The 19,135-nt window shown below is 38.2% G+C and overlaps 1 protein-coding gene across 2 annotated transcripts in view; it reads left to right on the forward strand.

The window, feature by feature from the left end:
• SNW1 (SNW domain containing 1) overlaps nucleotides 1-19,135 on the forward strand; it is a 32,364-nt gene that overhangs the window by 12,141 nt on the left and 1,088 nt on the right. For both annotated transcript variants that reach the window (XM_077750626.1, XM_077750627.1), the window contains exons 4-12: nucleotides 4,210-4,305; nucleotides 4,398-4,504; nucleotides 5,462-5,566; nucleotides 6,419-6,488; nucleotides 7,165-7,230; nucleotides 9,387-9,503; nucleotides 10,806-10,947; nucleotides 15,265-15,361; nucleotides 17,538-17,655. In XM_077750626.1, coding sequence (XP_077606752.1) covers nucleotides 4,210-4,305; nucleotides 4,398-4,504; nucleotides 5,462-5,566; nucleotides 6,419-6,488; nucleotides 7,165-7,230; nucleotides 9,387-9,503; nucleotides 10,806-10,947; nucleotides 15,265-15,361; nucleotides 17,538-17,655 — 918 coding nt within the window. The remainder of the gene's footprint in view (nucleotides 1-4,209; nucleotides 4,306-4,397; nucleotides 4,505-5,461; nucleotides 5,567-6,418; nucleotides 6,489-7,164; nucleotides 7,231-9,386; nucleotides 9,504-10,805; nucleotides 10,948-15,264; nucleotides 15,362-17,537; nucleotides 17,656-19,135) is intronic.

Genomic DNA, 19,135 nt, shown 5'->3' on the forward strand with positions numbered 1-19,135 from the left:
CCCCCCCATTGGGTGTAGAGAGTACCTAAAAATTTTTTACGTCTTTAAAAAAAGAAGAAGAAGAAACTTTCAGACATTTTTTGCAAAGATCTCCCATGAGGAATTACTTGCAGCTCCCCTAATATGACACAGGCTCTCTTACCCTGGGAACTTCCCATGGATGCGCCCCTTTTCTTTAACTAAATTCTTTTCCTTTTTTTTTTAATGTTTGTTTATTTTTGAGAGAAAAAGAGAGCACAAGCGGGGGACGGGCAGAGAGACGGGGAGACAGAGGATTCAAAGCAGCCCTATGCTGAGAGCAAGAGAACCTGATGCGGGCTTTAAACTCATGAACCGTGAGGGGCGCCTGGGTGGCTTAGTCGGTTAAGCGTCCGACTTTCGCTTAGGTCATGATCTCGCAGTTCGTGGGTTCGAGCCCCGCGTCGGGCTCTGTGCTGACTGGCAGCTCAGAGCCTGGAGCCTGTTTCAGAGTCTGTCACTCCCTCTCTCTCTGACCCTCCCCTGCTGACGCTGTCTCTCTCTCTCTCTCCTAGAAATAAAAAAATATTTAAAAAAAAAAAAAAAAACACTGATTTTTCAGTTTTAGAAATAGGAATTCGCTACTAAATGTACAAAATGGGACTTTAAAAATTCATTATCATTCAGGAGGCTGATATTCAAGTCTTTGACATAGTATGAAAATAGTTTATCGGATTATTGAATTTGCATTATAGTGCATAGATTTCTGATTTATATCAGAGGGATCTGGTTTTCTTCAGAAACCAGAGAGTTATCACTGAAATATTAATAATGAAAGGTCAAGAACGGTAAATGCTAGCCCTTAGGTATAAGAGATTAAGAAAAAGGCAAGATTTCAAGGGATAAGTCTAGGCCCTAGATCTCTCTACATGTAAAATAAATACTGTATTCATAAGACAGTAATACAAAATCGGTAAGGAAAAATTTTTTTCGAATTAAATTGTGATGGAACTAAATGCTCTTTTTTTTCCAATTGTGACTTGAGTGATAAATCAATAAAAAGCCTTGGTGTTTACATTTTTCCTTCTGAAATATATGCATAGGAAATGTTAAATACAGGATATTACCTAAAAGAATGCCTTCAACCCATTCCCCCCAAACAAATAACTTCCAGCAATTTTAAACTGATCCCAAGACAAATTACATATTACCTTGTTCATGATTTCACAAACTAGCTAAGCCTAAAAATAGTGTTTTCTTTCTGCTTCCAAAATGGTGAATATGTTGACAGATTTATCCAGTCAGGTCAATCCAGTTCTTTGCCAGTTTTCAATAATTAAAAAAAAAGTTTCACAGATGATTTATTGCTTTATCTTGTTCACAAAGCCCATTTGTGCTCTTCATACCTTCTAGAGTCTACTGTATTTTTCAGATAACCCTCCCCAGCCCCTTTGCCTCCTGGGATAGTCTAAGTTGCTTCAGCACATTTGGTTCTCAGGCAATAAAAATTTGAGGTTTTATAGTTAATTACCATGGAGGAATCTTGCTCTTCAGATGTCCTTCACTCAGCTTTGTGAGATGCTAGAATCTTATTGATGCTCATTTAAAGGGTTATTAACTTTGGAATACCCAAATAAGAAGCAGCAAATGGCTCTTGTATGCTAAATTAGTATTGAGACTTTATGTTGAGCATATATGACTACCAGGGAGCCATTTACTTAGAATCCTTTCCTGTAATTGCTGTGTAAAAATAATTAACTCTTCATAGTCTAGATATTATTTTCTAGAGTATTGATATATAATTTTGAACTCACATGGTATAGATGTTTCCATCTTGAAAAGAAATAACACTTTTAAGGTCATTACTTGCTATTTGCTGTTAATGTACTGAGCCTTACTCTTGTCCCCAGAGTGAGCTTTAAGTCCCTTCCAGATGAACACTGAGAGGATGGTGACACTACAGCTCACATATCAGTGGTCATGTTTTGTGGTAGACTGTCTCTACTTTTCTTGCCTGATCCTTTGTTTCATTCCTGAGAAAAACAAGCTAGAGTTTTCATCTATGGTCATGAGATAGTTTTTTTTTTGGGAAAAAAACAGCTTACATAAAACATTCTGCAAGGCCTAAAATATAATCATCTTTAGCATGGAATTGAGTACCTCTAAAATTCATTTATTTATTCATTTATACAAAAAATATTGACTCAAATGCCTACTGCAGGTCAGGCATTGTTATAGGCTGTGGCGATACTTTACCGAATAAGAAATTCCTCATCAATAATATACGTGTAATTATTGTGCATACCTCAAGGTTGATAGAAAAGTTCAATTATTTAATATATAAAGCAAAAGAATAGTGGCACAAAATAAGGGCTTAATAAATTTTAGCTATTATAATTATTATTATTACTTTAATGAATACATGATAAGATGGAAAATAATTTCATACTGTGAGCAATGCTTTGAAAACAGTTAACAGTGCTGTGACACTAAGTGATTGGGTGGAAAGGGGCTGCTGCTTTAGCAAGGTCGTCAGGGGAGACCTCATCAGTCCATGACCTTTGAACTGAAACTCAGAGGTTGAGAACTCACATGAAGAACCAAGAACAATACTGTTTAAGGTCCAGGATTCGGGAAGGGCATGTTGTGTTAAAAACAAAACAAAACACAGAGAAACAGGAAGTGCTAATGTGGTTGAAGAATAATAAATGAGGAAGCTGTAGGCAAAGCTATAGACAAAGCCAGGTCAGGTCTTCCAGGCCATGAAGTGTTTTTTGCTTTGCTGTTTAGAATAAGAAGTTAAGAATAGCCAGCATTTCCTCTAAGCTATTTTTAGTGAATGTCTTGGTAGAATTCAGTTATTAATAGAAGACTTTGGCTTATAGTAGTAATTTTTGAAGGTCTCAAATACCTGATAATTGGGTTTTCTTTTATAATGGTTAGTTACTTGTTCTTTATATGTGTATCAAAAATTCCTGACTAAAGCAGCAAAATCTGGAATGCTGTTTATTTGCTAAATTACCAATACCTCTTTTTTTTTGTAAATTTTTTAAATGTTTATTTCTGAGAGAGAGAGAGAGAGACAGCGTGAGCAGGGGAGGGTCAGAGAGAGAGGGAGATACAGAATCTGAAACAGTCTCCAGGCTCTGAGCCAGCTGTCAGCACAGAGCCTAACGTGGGCTCGAACCCACGAACTGTGAGATCATGACCTGAGCCCAAGTTGGACACTTAACCGACTGAGCCACCCAGGCGCCCCCAGTACCTCTTTTTTTCTATAAAGTCTGCCATGTAAGTTTTTATAAAAATATTTGAAAAGTATAGATGGGGGCGCCTGGGTGGCTTAGTCGGTTAAGCGTCCGACTTTCACTTAGGTCATGATCTCACGGTTCGTGGGTTCGGGCCCCACATCGGGCTCTGTGCTGACTGCCAGCTCAGAGCCTGGAGCCTGTTTCAGTCTGTGACTCCCTCTCTCTCTGACCCTCCCCTGCTCACGCTGTCTCTCTCTCCTAGAAATAAAAAGAAAAAAAAAGAAAGAAAGAAAAGTATAGATGGACACAAAAATAAGTGATATTTGTAAGGGGCCTCCCACATCAGTGCCAGCCTCAAAGAGACATGGGAGCCCAGTAAAAAATCTAGCCTTTGTAAATTTGGATAATGAGTATAAGATAAGTGTTGTATGTAAAATAAATTTTTTTCTTCTTTCTTCCACCCCCTTTCCCCACAGAAGAAAGTGTTCTAGGTTTTTTGACCATAACACATGTTCATTTCCTTAGTCTGTGAATAGAGTTGCTGCCAGAAAAGACAAACATTATAAGTAGAGTGAGGTCAGTGAAATTTTCCAGGCCCAGTGAATTTGGAAATTATTTGGTAACCTGACTTAAATTCTGATGAGTTTGTAATGCAAGATAATGGTACAATAGGCAATTTATATCATCATTAATTTCAAGTCTTAGTGAGCCTCAAAAATAGGGATCACTGATGCATAAGATTTTGTTGGCACAAATTATTTGGATAGTGACTTGATTAGAAGATCTCAAATAATTTAAATGCATGAGGTCAAAGGAAAATTATTAACTTATATAGCTGGGGCAATAATTTGTGTATATATTTTAAGCTTCCTTGGTTTTAAAATCTAAAAGACAAAATTTGTGTCCTAAATTTATAAGTGTGCTGACTTCTGAAATGACTTAATGAGGTTGCTTCTTCTCATTCTCTGCTTTTCTTGATCCTGCTTGTGTTTGAACATTTTAGGTCATTTATAGCAAGTACACTGACCTGGTTCCCAAGGAAGTCATGAATGCAGATGACCCAGACCTGCAAAGACCTGATGAAGAAGCCATTAAAGAGGTAACTGGGCATTGATATATATAATTATTTTAGATGGCTTTTGACGTCATTATTAACTTCCAGACCACTCATTGTGGTGTTTCTTATTTCAGATAACAGAAAAGACAAGGGTAGCCTTGGAAAAATCTGTATCACAGAAGGTTGCCGCAGCCATGCCAGTTCGAGCCGCTGATAAACTGGCTCCTGCTCAGTACATTCGGTATGATCTTGCCTAGAAGTCTTACTCTCCTGTCAGACTAGACTGGGGTTGGAGGTCCTGGCATTCTTTTTGCTATCCTGCTTAGTCACAATTAGAAATGCAGTTTTTTGAATCATGACTTGAAGTCTCTTGACTCTGTGCAGACTATTGAAAGCAGAATTTTTGAAGAAATTTTTGAAAATATTAACTTATGCTGTTTTCAAAATACATTTTTTGTATTTATAAACTAACAGTTACTTACATGTGACCCAGATCACAAATATTTTAGTTTGCCATTTATATATAATAGGCATTATATATTTATCTAATATTTGCATAATGATATAATATTAATACATTGGTAATGTCATAATTCATTACATAATTGTAGTTATAGAACATGTAGTAATAGTGTAATAGAATAACAATAATGTACTAATATCATTTATGTAATAATAGACATCTTTATATTACTTCTAAATTTTGAGGAATTTCATTCAACTAAATCTTTGTGTAAAGAGATGATTCACATGTATAGGAAAGTTAAGAGCTTATGGGGATGCTACTATTATTCTTTCTCTATTTTACAACCCATGATTAGTCAGGAACTACTAATTCTAACTTGCCTGCTGAAATATTATGAGGTGTTTCTTCCTGAAATGCAAACTTACAAAATAGGTACTATTTTCTAGACCTCTTATCTGTGAACTTGAACACCATGCCTTCCATGGTGGAAAATGGACAAGGATTGATTATTTGCAAACCAATGTGATTCTAGTTCATATTTTGCTTTTAACTCATAATTGCTATTCTGTTATCTCCATTGCTGTCTGCTCTACCTGAATGTTTTTTAATTTTCTATTAATACTTTGTGAAAAGAATTGGCAGTATAGTCTAACTTAGGATTATAACAGAAGAAAAATACCCACTGAGCTAAAATTCGTTAGTTACACCTTTAGTTTCACCTGCATTCTTCAGGTACACACCATCTCAACAAGGAGTGGCTTTCAACTCTGGAGCTAAACAGAGAGTTATTCGGATGGTGGAAATGCAGAAAGATCCAATGGAGCCTCCACGGTTCAAGTAAGTAGGTGGCCTCATAAGAATAAACTCTATTCTTAAAAAAGGTATCACAGGAGAACAATGTCCCAAATGTCCATTATTAAGTAAGTGGGTAAATAAATTGTGGGACATCTATACATGGAATACTATTAATATTAAAATAAATAAAAAAGAATAAACTTACAATACATGAAATAACATGAATGAATCTCAAAATATGCTGAGTGATAGAAGCCAGATAAAAACAAATACATTCTATATGATTCCATTTTTGTAAAATTCTAGAAAATGCAAATTAATCTGTAGTAACAGGAGGTAGATCAGGGTCTGGCGAAGGAGGGGAGGAAGAAGAGGGATACTGAGGAGCATGCAGAAACTTGAAGGCGATGAGTGTGTTCACTCTCTTGATTGTGATGATGGTTCCATAGGTGTATTTGGGTCAAGCTTAAACTGTTCACTTAAACGTTTATAGTTAATTGCATGTCAGCAGTACCTCAGTAAAGCGGTTTTTTAAAAAGAAGAAAAATGTGAGGGTTCCTGGAGGGCTCAGTTGGTAGAACACGTGACTTGATCTTGGTGTTGTGAGTTTGAGCCCCCTCTTGGATTTGGAGCCTACTTAAAAGTATATTAGTTTATGAAATGATAATGATAATGTGGAGGAGAAGGTGGGTAATGACGATGACAAAGTTGGCTGTGTTTTAACAGTTATTGAAGCTCAGTGATTGATATATAATAGATAGGCATTCATTATGCACTCTTTTTTTTTTATGTATTTGAAGCTTTATAAAAATGTGGAGGGGAGACTTGAGACATATTAGCTAAAATGGAAAAATGTGTAACACTCTTTGGTTGTGTTTTGATTTTATTCTTCAGGATTAATAAGAAGATTCCCCGAGGACCCCCTTCTCCTCCTGCACCTGTCATGCATTCTCCTAGCCGAAAGGTAGTCTTTGCTATAGTCCAACATCTTTTCTTGTGTTCATGATTATTGCTTTTATAAATAACCTTCCATAGAACAAAGTCTAGATGCCTATATGGGTACATATTGCCACACTTACTGTTTTTTTTAAGTTGTTTTTCAAGTCAAATGGGGAGCCACTCAGGGCTATTATGTGTAATTCCAGAGGACATAAGAGAATGTATGTCAAATGTTAGCTATTAGTTTTCTTGTTGTTAGCCTAACCCCTGCTTGGAATGAACAGGGTCTGCTATTTGACAAGCAGGATATTATCATAGTTACAGGAAGTGAGTACCTGGGATTAATAGGCCTCTGATCATCTGAGTGGCATTTTTTTAGATATGACTTATTATCCAACTAAAAAAACAAGTTTTTATCTCAAAGAAGTCATTTCACTTTAAATATGGAAAAATACTAACCAGCATTAGTAATTGTCAAAAATAACGTATAGATTATTTTCCTTTTTTTATATTAAAGTTACTACTAGAATCCATGATGAAGGAACATACTATATAGTGCTACCAAACAAATGGAACTTTGGCCTTTGACTAAATCCATTCATATGTCAGTGTATATTGAACTATCTTTGAAGAGAAAAATTGCACTTGGGTTTTTACCTAGACTATAAATCTAAAAATGTCTCTTTCTTTCGTCAACTCAGATGACTGTGAAGGAACAACAAGAGTGGAAGATTCCTCCTTGTATTTCAAACTGGAAAAATGCAAAGGTAATGAAGTTGTCATAAAATCAGTCTCCTACTGTTAGAACTTATTGGAAAACACTCAGGAAGAATCTTCAGACTGAGAAAGTTTCATTAAATCCTCAGCATCTCACTTAGTTGAATATTTTCAAAAAGGAACACCCAACTTAATGTGACTTTTTTTTTGTAATGTAATAGAAATGTACTAGGCCAGTCACATGAATACTATGTAGATTCTTTTAGTGAATTGTAGGTATCAGAAGCATATAGAGAAGGAATAGGTAAAATAAAGTAACTTATCAGTGAATGATTAGTCTTCTCTAGAAAACTGGAATTGATATTCTAAAATTATTTCTGAAAGAAATCAGTTTAAATGATAATATGACAAAAAAGAGTAATTGGGTATATTCAGTGCTTTAAATTTCAAGCTTTTTTTTCTGTTTATAAGAATGTATGCGGGGTGCCTGGGTGGCTCAGTCAGTTAAGCATCCGACTTCGGATCAGGTCTTGATCTCACGGTTTATGGATTTGAGCCCTGCATCGGGCTCTGTGCTGACAGCCAGCTCAGAGCCTGGAGCCTGTTTAATATTCTGTGTCTCCCTCTCTCTCTAACCCTCCCCTGCTCACTCTGTCTCTGTCTCTCTCTCTCTCAGAAATAAATAAAAACATTAAAAAAAAAAAAGAATGTATGCATAAGCTATTTAAATCCTATATACCTGTAAGCATCAAAGCTTGCAGGAGTCCTGAACAATCTATAATAATGCAAAATAAATTCTCTGAACACTATTTCCCCTTTTCCCCCAAATCATGCTTCATAATTTTATTTTTGATAGGTGATGAAGGCCACTTTGATTTGTAGATAAAATATAACTCCTTTTATTCATTATTTTTTATTTTTTTATTTAAAAAATTTTTTATGTCTTTATTTTGAGAGAGAGAGACACAGGGTGTGAGCAGGGGAGGGGCAGAGAGAGGGAGACACAGAATCTAAAGCAGGCTCCAGGCTCTGAGCTGTCAGCACAGAACCTGATGTGGGGGTTAAACTCACAGACTGTGAGATCGTGATCTGAGCTGAAGTCAGATGTTTAATGACTAAGTCACTGAGGCACCCCATAACTACTTTAAGTTTATTTATTTTGAGAGAGAAAGAGAGCACAAGCAGCAGAGAGGGAGAGAGAGGGAGAGAATCCCAAGGAGGCTCTGTGCACAGCCTGATGCGAGGCTTGAACCCACAAACTGTGAGATCATGACCTGAGCTAAAATAAAGGGTTGGATGCTTAACCGACTGAGCCACCCAGTGCTCCTAAATTATTTCTTAAAGGAAGTTATGTGCTCATCCTAAAACAAAAGGGTTATTGGGTGGTCCAATTTGAGTTGATTAACATATACCTAACTATGTGGTATCTTGAGCTGATTCTGTAACACTTCATGTATTAGGAGTAAAGACCATGGACAAGAGGTTAACATTTAGGAATCTAGTCATAAATCTGGAAAAATAAAGCTAAGCCTGAAATGTCCATGGATATGAAGTATACGCCTTGAGTTATTGAAAATAGGATTCAAAATTTCAAAACACAGAATCTTAATTTGTCTGTCTTTTTTCCATTTACTAAAACTCAACAGTATTCCAAGAATCTGACAAGTCATTAAAACAGTACAACCCATTGATGCACCTATGTACTCTGATCTTAGTGATTTGTTCCACTTTTGTATGGTTGTTCTATTACTTGGGGAACAACTATTTAGCTATTTGATAGTGATTTCCTTTTATTATAACTTACAATTATTAACATGAGAATCTTTTTGCCCAGAGCTTGGGCTCTGATGTCCTACTGTCCAAGTTTAAATTTTAGTTCATCTGTTTTATTAACTGTGTGACCCTGGGGACATTACCTAAGCTCCCTACCTCAGCATCATCAGCTGTTAAATGGAAACAGCAGTGTTACCAGCCTTACATAGTCACTGTGAAGGTTAAATGAGACCGCAGACATGAAGTGCTTTCACATAAGACCTCACATGAAGCTCTCGGTGTGAGCCTCTGCTGCTCTTTCACAGTTGTGAAGAAAGATGTAAGAACAAGAACTTCAGCTCAGTGGTTGTCAAAATGGACATATTTAAATCTGATTTTAAAGAATCTGTTGCTGCTTTTTTATGACTAGTGTTTTCTGCCTGCTTTCACACAGGGTTATACAATTCCATTAGACAAGCGTCTGGCTGCTGATGGAAGAGGCCTGCAAACAGTTCACATCAATGAGAACTTTGCCAAGCTGGCTGAAGCCCTCTATATTGCTGATCGGAAGGTTGGTCTGTCATAATTAACGGTGTAACGATCTTGATAATTTGCAAATCCATCTTTGGTTACATAAGATACTGTTTGTTCATTCTAGTTTTATTGAGAAATAACTGACCCATCACTGTGAATCTTAAGTCCTACAGCATGATGGTTTGATTAATGCAAGATACTGCTGTTTTAGCTATAGTACTGGGTACCTAGAGAGACGGCCGCCTGTAGCATGGACGCCAGACATGGCAGGTGCTATTTGCAGCTCTGTGCCTGGTCTCAGCCTTTGTAGACTTGTATGTAGACTCCCATCGCTGGCCACCCAGCCTACTCACAACACTCCAGAGCAATGGTTCACTAAGCTGATCTCATTTTTAAAGAGATTGCTGACTGCTATTTTTAGGTTTTATAATGGTTTCTTTTTCTTTCTTTCTTTCTTTCTTTTAGAATTTTTTTTCTATTTTAAATATAGATGTCTCTCAAAAAGTCAGCAAGGAAGGGCAAATAAACATCCTGATGAATTGAATGCTGAAAATGGTAGTCATAATAGCGATTGCCCGGTAATATTATGACGTTAATGTTACTAATATGTGACCTGGAAGTTCACATACGTCATGGCACGTGTTTAAAACATAGATAAGTATAGGGGCGCCTGGGTGGCTTAGTCGGTTAAGCGTCCGACTTTCGCTTGGGTCATGATCTCGCGGTTCGTGGGTTCGAGCCCCGCATCGGGCTCTGTGCTGACTGCCAGCTCAGAGCCTGGAGCCTGTTTCAGAGTCTCTGACTCCCTCTGTCTCTGACCCTCCCCCTGCTCATGCTGGCTCTCTCTCTCTCCTAGAAATAAATAAAACATTTAAAAAAAAAAAAAACCATAGATAAGTATACGTCCTACATCACAGCAAGCACCTTTCTAAAAATCATCTTCTGCTAAGGCTTTATCTTGAATTGTCTTGATTGATTTTGAACACATTACCACTTCCTGCTATGTTATTAATATTGAATATTGCATTATTGGAATCTTGTTTAATGTAGTTTTGGGCTGTTTCTGAGAAAGCATTAGTGAAGCAGTGACTTAGAAGATTTATTGGGGTCATTATAGTTTGAACCACTAAAACATTTTCCAGAGTGAAAAATCCCTAAGTTTGCAGTGTCTTCTAGGCAAGCTTTCTTATAGTGGACAAGAATCTTTGTTTTAATCGGTAATAACAAATCTGAATTTTTTATAACTGCTCTTTTAAGCCAGACTTCAGTCAGCGTTTTGGATGATAGCTATGACTTACCCTCCAATCGTGTGTTATTTAACATCTGACTTTACTAACAGGCTCGTGAAGCTGTAGAAATGCGTGCTCAAGTAGAGAGAAAGATGGCTCAGAAAGAAAAGGAGAAACATGAAGAGAAACTTAGAGAAATGGCCCAGAAAGCCAGGGAGAGAAGAGCTGGGATCAAAACCCATGTGGAAAAAGGTATGACATTCTCTTTACCGAGTTGAATTTACTTGGTGAACATTTAGAGACTCATCATTGTTTTCACTGCATAGAAAACTAGTACACACCTATAAAAACGTAAATATTTCAGAAATAATATAGAAATGAAAGAGTAACTTCTGCTTTACTGAGCTGTAGCAGTAGAAAATAAAGAATATATATTTAAAGATGAGCCTTCAGTCGGAGACTGCATTGGACATTTTATTTTTTATCATTTTTTTAATGTTTATTTTTGAGAGAGAGCACGAGCAAGGGAGGGCAGAGAGAGGGAGACACAGAATCTGAAGCAAACTCTAGGCTCTCAGCTGTCAGCACAGAGCCCGATGTGGGGCTTGAACTCCCCAACCGTGAGATCATGACCTAAGCTGAAGTCAGACACAACCTACTGAGCCACCCAGGTGCCCCCAGAGTAATATACTTCTAAAAATTGCATATTATGGGATTGCTGGGTGGCTCAATTGATTGAAAGTCCAATTCTTGATTACAGCTCAGGTCATGATCCCAGGGTCATGGGACTGAGCACCACTTCAGGTTCTCTGCTGAGTGTGGAGCCTACTTAAGATTCCCTCTTTCAGGGTGCCTGGGTGGCTCGGTTGGTTGAGCATTTGACTCTTAATTTCTGATCAGGTCATGATTTCATGGTTCATGAGATCAAGCCCCACAATGACAGCATGGAGCCTGCTTGGGATTCTCTCTTTCCTCTCTGCTTCTCCCCCAGTTCACACATGCATGCTTTCTCTCTCTCTCTGTCTCTTTTTTGCTTTCAAAATAAGTAAATAAACATTAAAAAAGAAAGAAAGAAAGAAAAAGTTTCTAGGAGCACCTGGGTGGCTCAGTCAGTTAAATGTCTGACTTCAGCTCTGCAGCTTAGGTCATGATTTCATGGTTCATGAGTTTGAGCCCCACGTTGGGCTCTGTGCTGATAGCATGGAAGCTGCTTGGGATATTCTGTCTCCTTTCTCTGCTGTCTCCTGCTTATGCTTGTGCACCCTTCCCCCTTAAAATAAATAAACTTAAAAATATTCTTTAAAAAAAAATTCTCGGGGCACCTGGGTGGCTCAGTCGGTTAGCGTCCGACTTCAGCTCAGGTCACGATCTCACAGTTCATAAGTTCAGGCCCCGCATTGGGCTCTGTGATGACAGCTCAGAGCCTGGAGCCTGCCTCAGATTCTGTGTCTCCCTCTCTCTCTGCCTCTCACCTGCTGCGCTTTGTCTCTCTCTGTCTCTCCAAAATAAATAAACGTTAAAAAATTCTCCCTCTCTGTCCCCCTGCTCATTCTCTCTCAAATAATTAATCACGGGGCACCTAGGATGTTCAGTTAGGTGTCTGACGTCAGTTCAGGTCATGATCTCATAGTTTTTGTGCGTTCAAGCCCTGCGTCTGGCTCTGCTGATGGGTCAGAGCCTGGAGCCTGCTTCAGATTCTGTGTCTCCCTCTCTCTCACCCTCCCCTCCCCCACTCATATTCTCTCTCTCTCTCTCTCTCTCTCTCTCTCTCTCTCTCTCTCTCTCTCTCATAAACAAACATTAAAATTTTTTTAAAATGAAATAATCAGGGTAGCTCAGTCAGTTAAGTGTCCAACTTCAGCTCAGGTCATCTCGCAGTTCATGAGTTCGAGCCTCCCATCAGTCTCTGCACTGACAACTCAGAGCCTGGAGTCTGCTTTGGATTCTGTGTCTCTCTCTCTTTCTGCCCCTTCCACGCTCTGTCTCTCAAGGGTGAATAAGTGTTAAAAAAAATTTTTTTTAAATAACAATCCCAGACTAGTACAGTTATTCATTCCTTCGATTCATAGTGAGCATCCACTGTATGCAGGGTGGTCTTCTAGACACAAGGTCTTCTGTTAAGTTGGAGACATAGCAGTGAGTGTAAACAGACCAAAAAAGTTAATTATCATTACTAGATGATTAGTAATAATAGCAAAATAATAATTGCTATGGAGAAAATTTAAACAGAGAAGGGGGATAAAAGTAACAGAAGGAAAGGATAGTCAGAATGGACCTCACTTCTGAGATGGTAACATTAGCACAAAAACCTGAAGGAAGTAAGGAAGGGAGCCTTATAGTTGTCTGCAGAAGAGCATCCCGGACAGAAGGAACAGCAGGTGCCAAGGCCTGATTTGGCACTCCTGATTTGGGAGTATACGTAGTGTGTTAAAGAAAAGGCAGGGAGGCCAAGGTAGCTGAATTAGAGGAAGCTGAGTAGTAGAGGTGTGAGAGTTGTTAGGGTACATAGGAAGATTAATGGCCAGGTCATGTGTGGCCTTTTATCCACTTTAAGGACGTGGTTTTCCTTCAGATAACAGGGAAGCAGTTAAAGGGTTTGAGCACAGCAGCACCATATGCCGCATGTGTGGAGGAACAGTGAAACCACCTGGAGGACTGTTGGAATAATCCAGATGAGAGATCATGAGCAGTAGGGAAACATGGTTGGATACACATGTGTTTTGAAGGGAGAGCTGTCAAAATTTGCTTATGCGTTAGGTAGAAGTGTGAGAGAAGAGTCAGATTATTTCCAGAACTTTTGACATGGGCAGTTGGGAGGGATTGCATTTCCATTTAGTAATATTGGGAAGACTGCAGGGGAAGAGGTTTGGGAGGGAAGGATTGGGAGCTTAGTTGTAGACATGTCAAGTTTAAGATGGAGGTGTCAGGCAGGCAGTTGGATATAGGAGTCCAGAGTTCAGCTGTAGAGAAAGAACCAGCATTGTAAGTAGTGATCCATGCCCTTGAATCATATATGAATGACTTAATAAGGCAAGTTATAAAAACCTGCTTATTGTGCTTAGACTTAGCCACTAAAGGTAATCAGATTTCCCTGTATCTGTGTTCTCTGCATTGGTGAGGAGAAAAAAAGCACAGAATGATTCTTGAAGAATTAGTTAAAATTTTGAAAAATGTGTTGCCAGATATTAATAAGAACTAACATTTATTGAGTGCTTATTATGGCAGACGCTGCTCTGAGCACTTTACATGTACTGCCTTGTATACTCCCTCTAGCAACCCCATGCAGCGGTTCTAGGATTATCACCATTTTACAGAGGAGACCAAGGCTCAGAGTGATTGAATAACCTGCACAAGGTCATGTTGCCACCCTGTCATAGGACAAGGACTTGAATCCAGACAGGCTGGCTCCACCAAAGCTCATGTTCTTAAACAGTGTCCTTTCAGACTGGAGAGAGAAGGGAAAGTGAAGATACACATAAACACCATAGATAGAGATCAAGACACAGCCAGCTCCTGTGCACCAAAAGCAAAAATTTCTTCATTCAGCCAGTCTTTGAAAATACAAGAGTACATTTACACATAATTTTTTTCCTGAAATTTCAATATGACAATTTTAATTTTTTTTAATTTTTGATTTTTTAGAGAGAGAGAGCAGGGGAGAGGGGTGGGGCATGAGGAGAGAGATCTTAAGCAGGCTCCATCCTCAGGGGAGCCCAACGTGAGGCTCAAACCCATGACCCTAGGATCATGACCTGAGCTGAAATTAAGGGTCAGTCAGTGAAGCATCCAGCTCTTGGTTTTGGCTCGGGTCATGATCTCAAATTTGTGGGTTCAAGCCCCACATCAGGCGGTGTGCTGGCAGCATGGAGCCTGACGGGGATTCTGTCTCTGTCCTTTCCCTGCTTGTGCTCACGTGCTCTCTTTCTTTCTCTCTCTCTCTCTCAAAATAAATAAATAAGCTTAAAAACACACAGACACACACAAAAGTTGAAAGAATTATACAATGAACAGGCATATATCTACCACCTAGATTCTACAGTTAACTTTTTTTTAACAATTAACATTACTAAATTTGCTTTACCACCTATCTACCTATCTCTATTCATCTGTCAGTTCACCTCACAACTTTGATGCATTTCAAGTGAAAGACATCAGTGTACATTACCTCTAAACACTTCAGCTGCATGCATGATTATGGATTTCACATTCAAAAATTAAACTGGGGCGCCTGGGTGGCTCATTCAGTTAGGCAGTTGACTTTTGATTTCGGCTCAGGTCATGATCTCACAGTTCATGAAATCGAGCCTTGAGTCAAGCTCTGCACTGAGCATGGAGCCTGCTTGAGATTCTCTCTCTCCCTCTCTCTCTGCCCTCCCCCCCAAAATAAAGAAACTTTAAAAATTAGATCAATACTGTTGGATTTAAATTAATTGCAGGTAAGTTAAAAGGGCTGAATGTGACTATAAAGAAATTCGTGGAATTTTCTGTTGTAGGTTAATGAATATTCTCTGGTTGTAGATATTAATCAGTAATATAGTGATGAAATAATTTTCGACTTTGTTCACACAGAGGATGGAGAGGCACGTGAGAGGGATGAAATCCGGCATGATAGGCGAAAAGAGAGACAGCACGACCGGAATCTTTCCAGGGCAGCTCCTGATAAGAGGTAGGTGCTATTTGAGATAAATACGAATTATGAGGAGTGGCTTTTCTGAACCTTTTAGAGAGAAGATTTAGTCCCCTGGGCCCAGTTTTGCTTCTCTTCCTTTCGTTTTTAGTTTGATAACTTACTAAATCACCACTTATTTTCTCACACTAAACCATTTACTTTTTCTTAGCAGAAGAGTTGACTGTCCCTGGAAGTAATCTTTTCTCATCACCCTGTAGATGTGTAGAGTCAGCTAGAATTGCAAATGATGGGGGATATAGAAAAGGGAGTTTAGATCATGTTTGTGAAGGTAGCAGATAGAATTCTTCTAGTCTGTTCTTTTCCTATTTCAAATGATGTGGCAAACTTACCATGTGCCTATTCCTCCAGGCAGGGAAGAAGCTTCTGTACTTTTTTAAAAATTATTATTATTACTTTAATGTTTATTTTGAGAGAGAGCACACACGTGTGCGAGTTGGGGAAGGGGCAGAGAGAGAGAATCCCAACCAGGCTTCTGCTGTCAGCACAGAGCCTGACATGGGGCTCTGTCTCATTAACTGAGATCATGACTGGGGCCAAAATCAAGAGTCAGACGCTTAATGAATTGAGCCACCCAGGTGCCCCCAAGCGTCTGTAGTTTCATTGAGATCCACCTATAGGCAGCGGACTGTTCTGAATATAGTGGGGGATAATAGCTGGTTTTGTGAGAAGTGAAAGCTTCTTCTCATGGGCAGTTCACTTAAAATTTAAAGACAGAGCTCCCAATTAAAATTACTTGGGAAAATGGACGGAGCACTGTTAATAACAGTTTGCATGAAACAAATGAAATACATGTAAGGGGAATTGGGCTAAAGAGGGATTGATAAAGTTTATGGTTCACCAAAGGCTAAGACCTGAATTTTGGTTGAGGGTTAAATGCAACCCTCATTTAACCCTATGTGAAACACTGCCTTTCCATATGAGCAGTTTTCTACACTCTCATAATTTTGTGAGCTGTCGATAAAATCCATTTTGTTCTCAAGTCAGGTCTTAAACATGAAAAAGATTCCTACAGGTGGTAGTCTTTGTTATTTAATGCTATAGCTCATCTCCCTGGGTAAGTGAAGCCCTGGAGAAGCAGAAAATCTGAATTTCAAATTGTGGGTAAATATGCGATATAGAAGAGATTGGAATGAAATGTGAAAGTGCACAATTAAGGATACACTTGCTTTGAAATTCTTAAGCTGTAAAAAGTCAAAATGGCTCTGTAGATAAATTGAGCCCTTAAAACCAGTAAAGTGGCTATGAGAATTGATAATGTAGAAAGGCTGTAAACTTAGAATTGGGTGAAAATTGGGTTGTCTATAGAAATCATGTTAAGACTTGAGTTTCGGGGCACCTGGGTGGCTTAGTTGGTTAAGCGTCTGACTTTGGCTCAGGCCATGACCTCATGGTTCATGAGTTCAAGCCCAGTGTTGGACTCTGTGCTGACAGCTCAGAGCCTGGAGCCTGCTTCACATTCTGTGTCTCCCTCTCTCCCTGCCCCTCCTGGCTTGCGCTCTGTCTCTCTCTCAAAAAAAATAGACCTGAGAGCTTCTGGTAAAATAAGTGATGACAGTTACCATGGTTTCATTATGATGTAGATTGCATACATACTGAAACAGCAGGGAAATTAGAATAATCTGAATATTGAAAATCATACTGAGTAATCCAGTCATTGACATGTTTTCCTCAAAATTCTAATAGGATAAATTACTAAATGTGGTTCAGGTAAAGAACTGATTCTGGCTTATTGACAGTGATTCATATGATACATCTAATTTGCATCCAGCCCTCCCCCCCCCCCCCCCCCCCAAATAATAGCAAATATAGACTGTAGCAATTTCCTATCTCAGCATGCTCTATGGGGTAATTTTTTTTTTTTCTTTCATAAGGTGATTTCTTGTATTAAACACTCGTGTCAAGAGTGAGTCTCTTGACAGTTCTTTTCATGTAACAGGAAGGCCTGATTGTAAAACCCCACCTCTTCTAATAATCACACCTCTGAAGTGCTGTAAAGACTGCCAGCCCAATTATGCATTATCAGGGAATACATGTTCACAAGATACAAACGAGATATGCTCATTAACTTTGCTTCTGAGATTGGTTATGTTGAAATTGAAATTCAGCTTATCTGTGAAGAATTTTCAGTCAATGACATTGTATTTTGAAACAGGTCAAAACTGCAGAGAAATGAAAATCGAGATATCAGTGAAGTCATTGCTCTTGGTGTACCCAATCCTCGGACATCCAACGAAGTTCAGTATGACCAAAGGCTCTTCAACCAGTCCAAGGTACAAGGAATTTAGAAATATATCGGATGTCTTAAGTGTTGATAAGAATACAGTCCTCAGGGAAAACAAAATTAACATATCATAGATTTGGATCGACCTGAGTAAGGTATGCTGGCATAATGAGAGAAAAATCTTACAAGTTGTGTGCTATAAACTAGAGAGCTGCTATATCTTATTTCATCTTATTTGATGTAGTAGGATGAAACAACTCTGATTTTGCCCTCTGACAGTTGGCTAAGATTTAAGACACTAGTAGAAAATGAAAGAAATTAGTTGATTTTAAAAAAAATTAATATATCAGTCTTTTATTTCTAAACTAGAGCCAGTGTTCTACAAAATTATCTCTTGGGATTTTTGATCTTTGAAGAAAGAATTTTTTTTAATGCTATAGAATCACATAAACTTGAGACCTTTAAAAGATGAAGCTGAAAAACTAAATTTAAGTGCTAGACTAGCTGTCAGGAAATCTGATTTCTAATAACCTACTGTTATTAACTAGCTAGGACACATTAGGAGTGAAGAAGTATCTTAATGTTTTAATCCACCCAACATTGATTATTTATTGTGCATAAGACCGTGAGATCAGAGATAGATGTGCTTTGCCCTCAAGGAACCTTCAAGTCTACTGGAAAAGACAGATGTGTGTAAAGACAAGGCAGGCTTTAATAAAAACATAAACATATAAATGAAGTTCTACTGGGATATAGAAGGGAAGTTTGTTATGACTTGGAGGCTTCAGGGAGATTTGAAGGTAGCATTTGAGTAAGCTCTTTTAGTTTAATAATAACTTAGGCATTTTACATTCCTGGCATTGTTCTTTTATTTGATTATCTCATGTAATCCTTACAAAAACCCTATGACTTCATACTATTTATTATAACCTCTATAGATGAGGAAATTGAGACACATAGAGGTTTAGCTAGAAACTAATAGAAGATTCAAACATGAGCTGTGTTGATTGCAAAGTTTGTGTTCTTAAACACTCTGCAGTAGTAATTTACCACCCTGATGAGGAAAGGGGTTAGGCATGAAAGTTCCACATAAGTAAATATTTATGACCATCACCTCTTACAAGCTTAAATTATTTCAAAGTTGTAATAAATTTTTTTCTAAAAAAGCACAACCCCATATTAAGGAACCACTCAAATATATGAAACAAGTTCCTTGTTGTCTTGGGATTTTCATTAAGAGCCTTATTGTTGAAACAGAGTTATGTTCTCAGGGAGTTAAGGGGTGTAACATTTATTATACTAAATGAAATCATATAGGGACGTCTGTCTATACAACATCCAACTCTTGATGTCAGGTTGTGAGTTCAAGCCCCACATTGGACACAGAACTTACTTGTTAATTAAATGAGTGACGTTAGGTAAATGCTGCTTTACAATTCTTTCCTCTTCTTGCCACTGTCTGTACAAATTCAAATTGTCAAGTACCTGCTTATACTACTATCCCCCAAGTTTAAGGACTACTTCACTAA

This window comes from Crocuta crocuta, unplaced genomic scaffold (genome assembly GCF_008692635.1).
Source record: "Crocuta crocuta isolate KB4526 unplaced genomic scaffold, BGI_CrCroc_1.0 scaffold186, whole genome shotgun sequence".
NCBI lineage: Eukaryota > Metazoa > Chordata > Mammalia > Carnivora > Hyaenidae > Crocuta > Crocuta crocuta.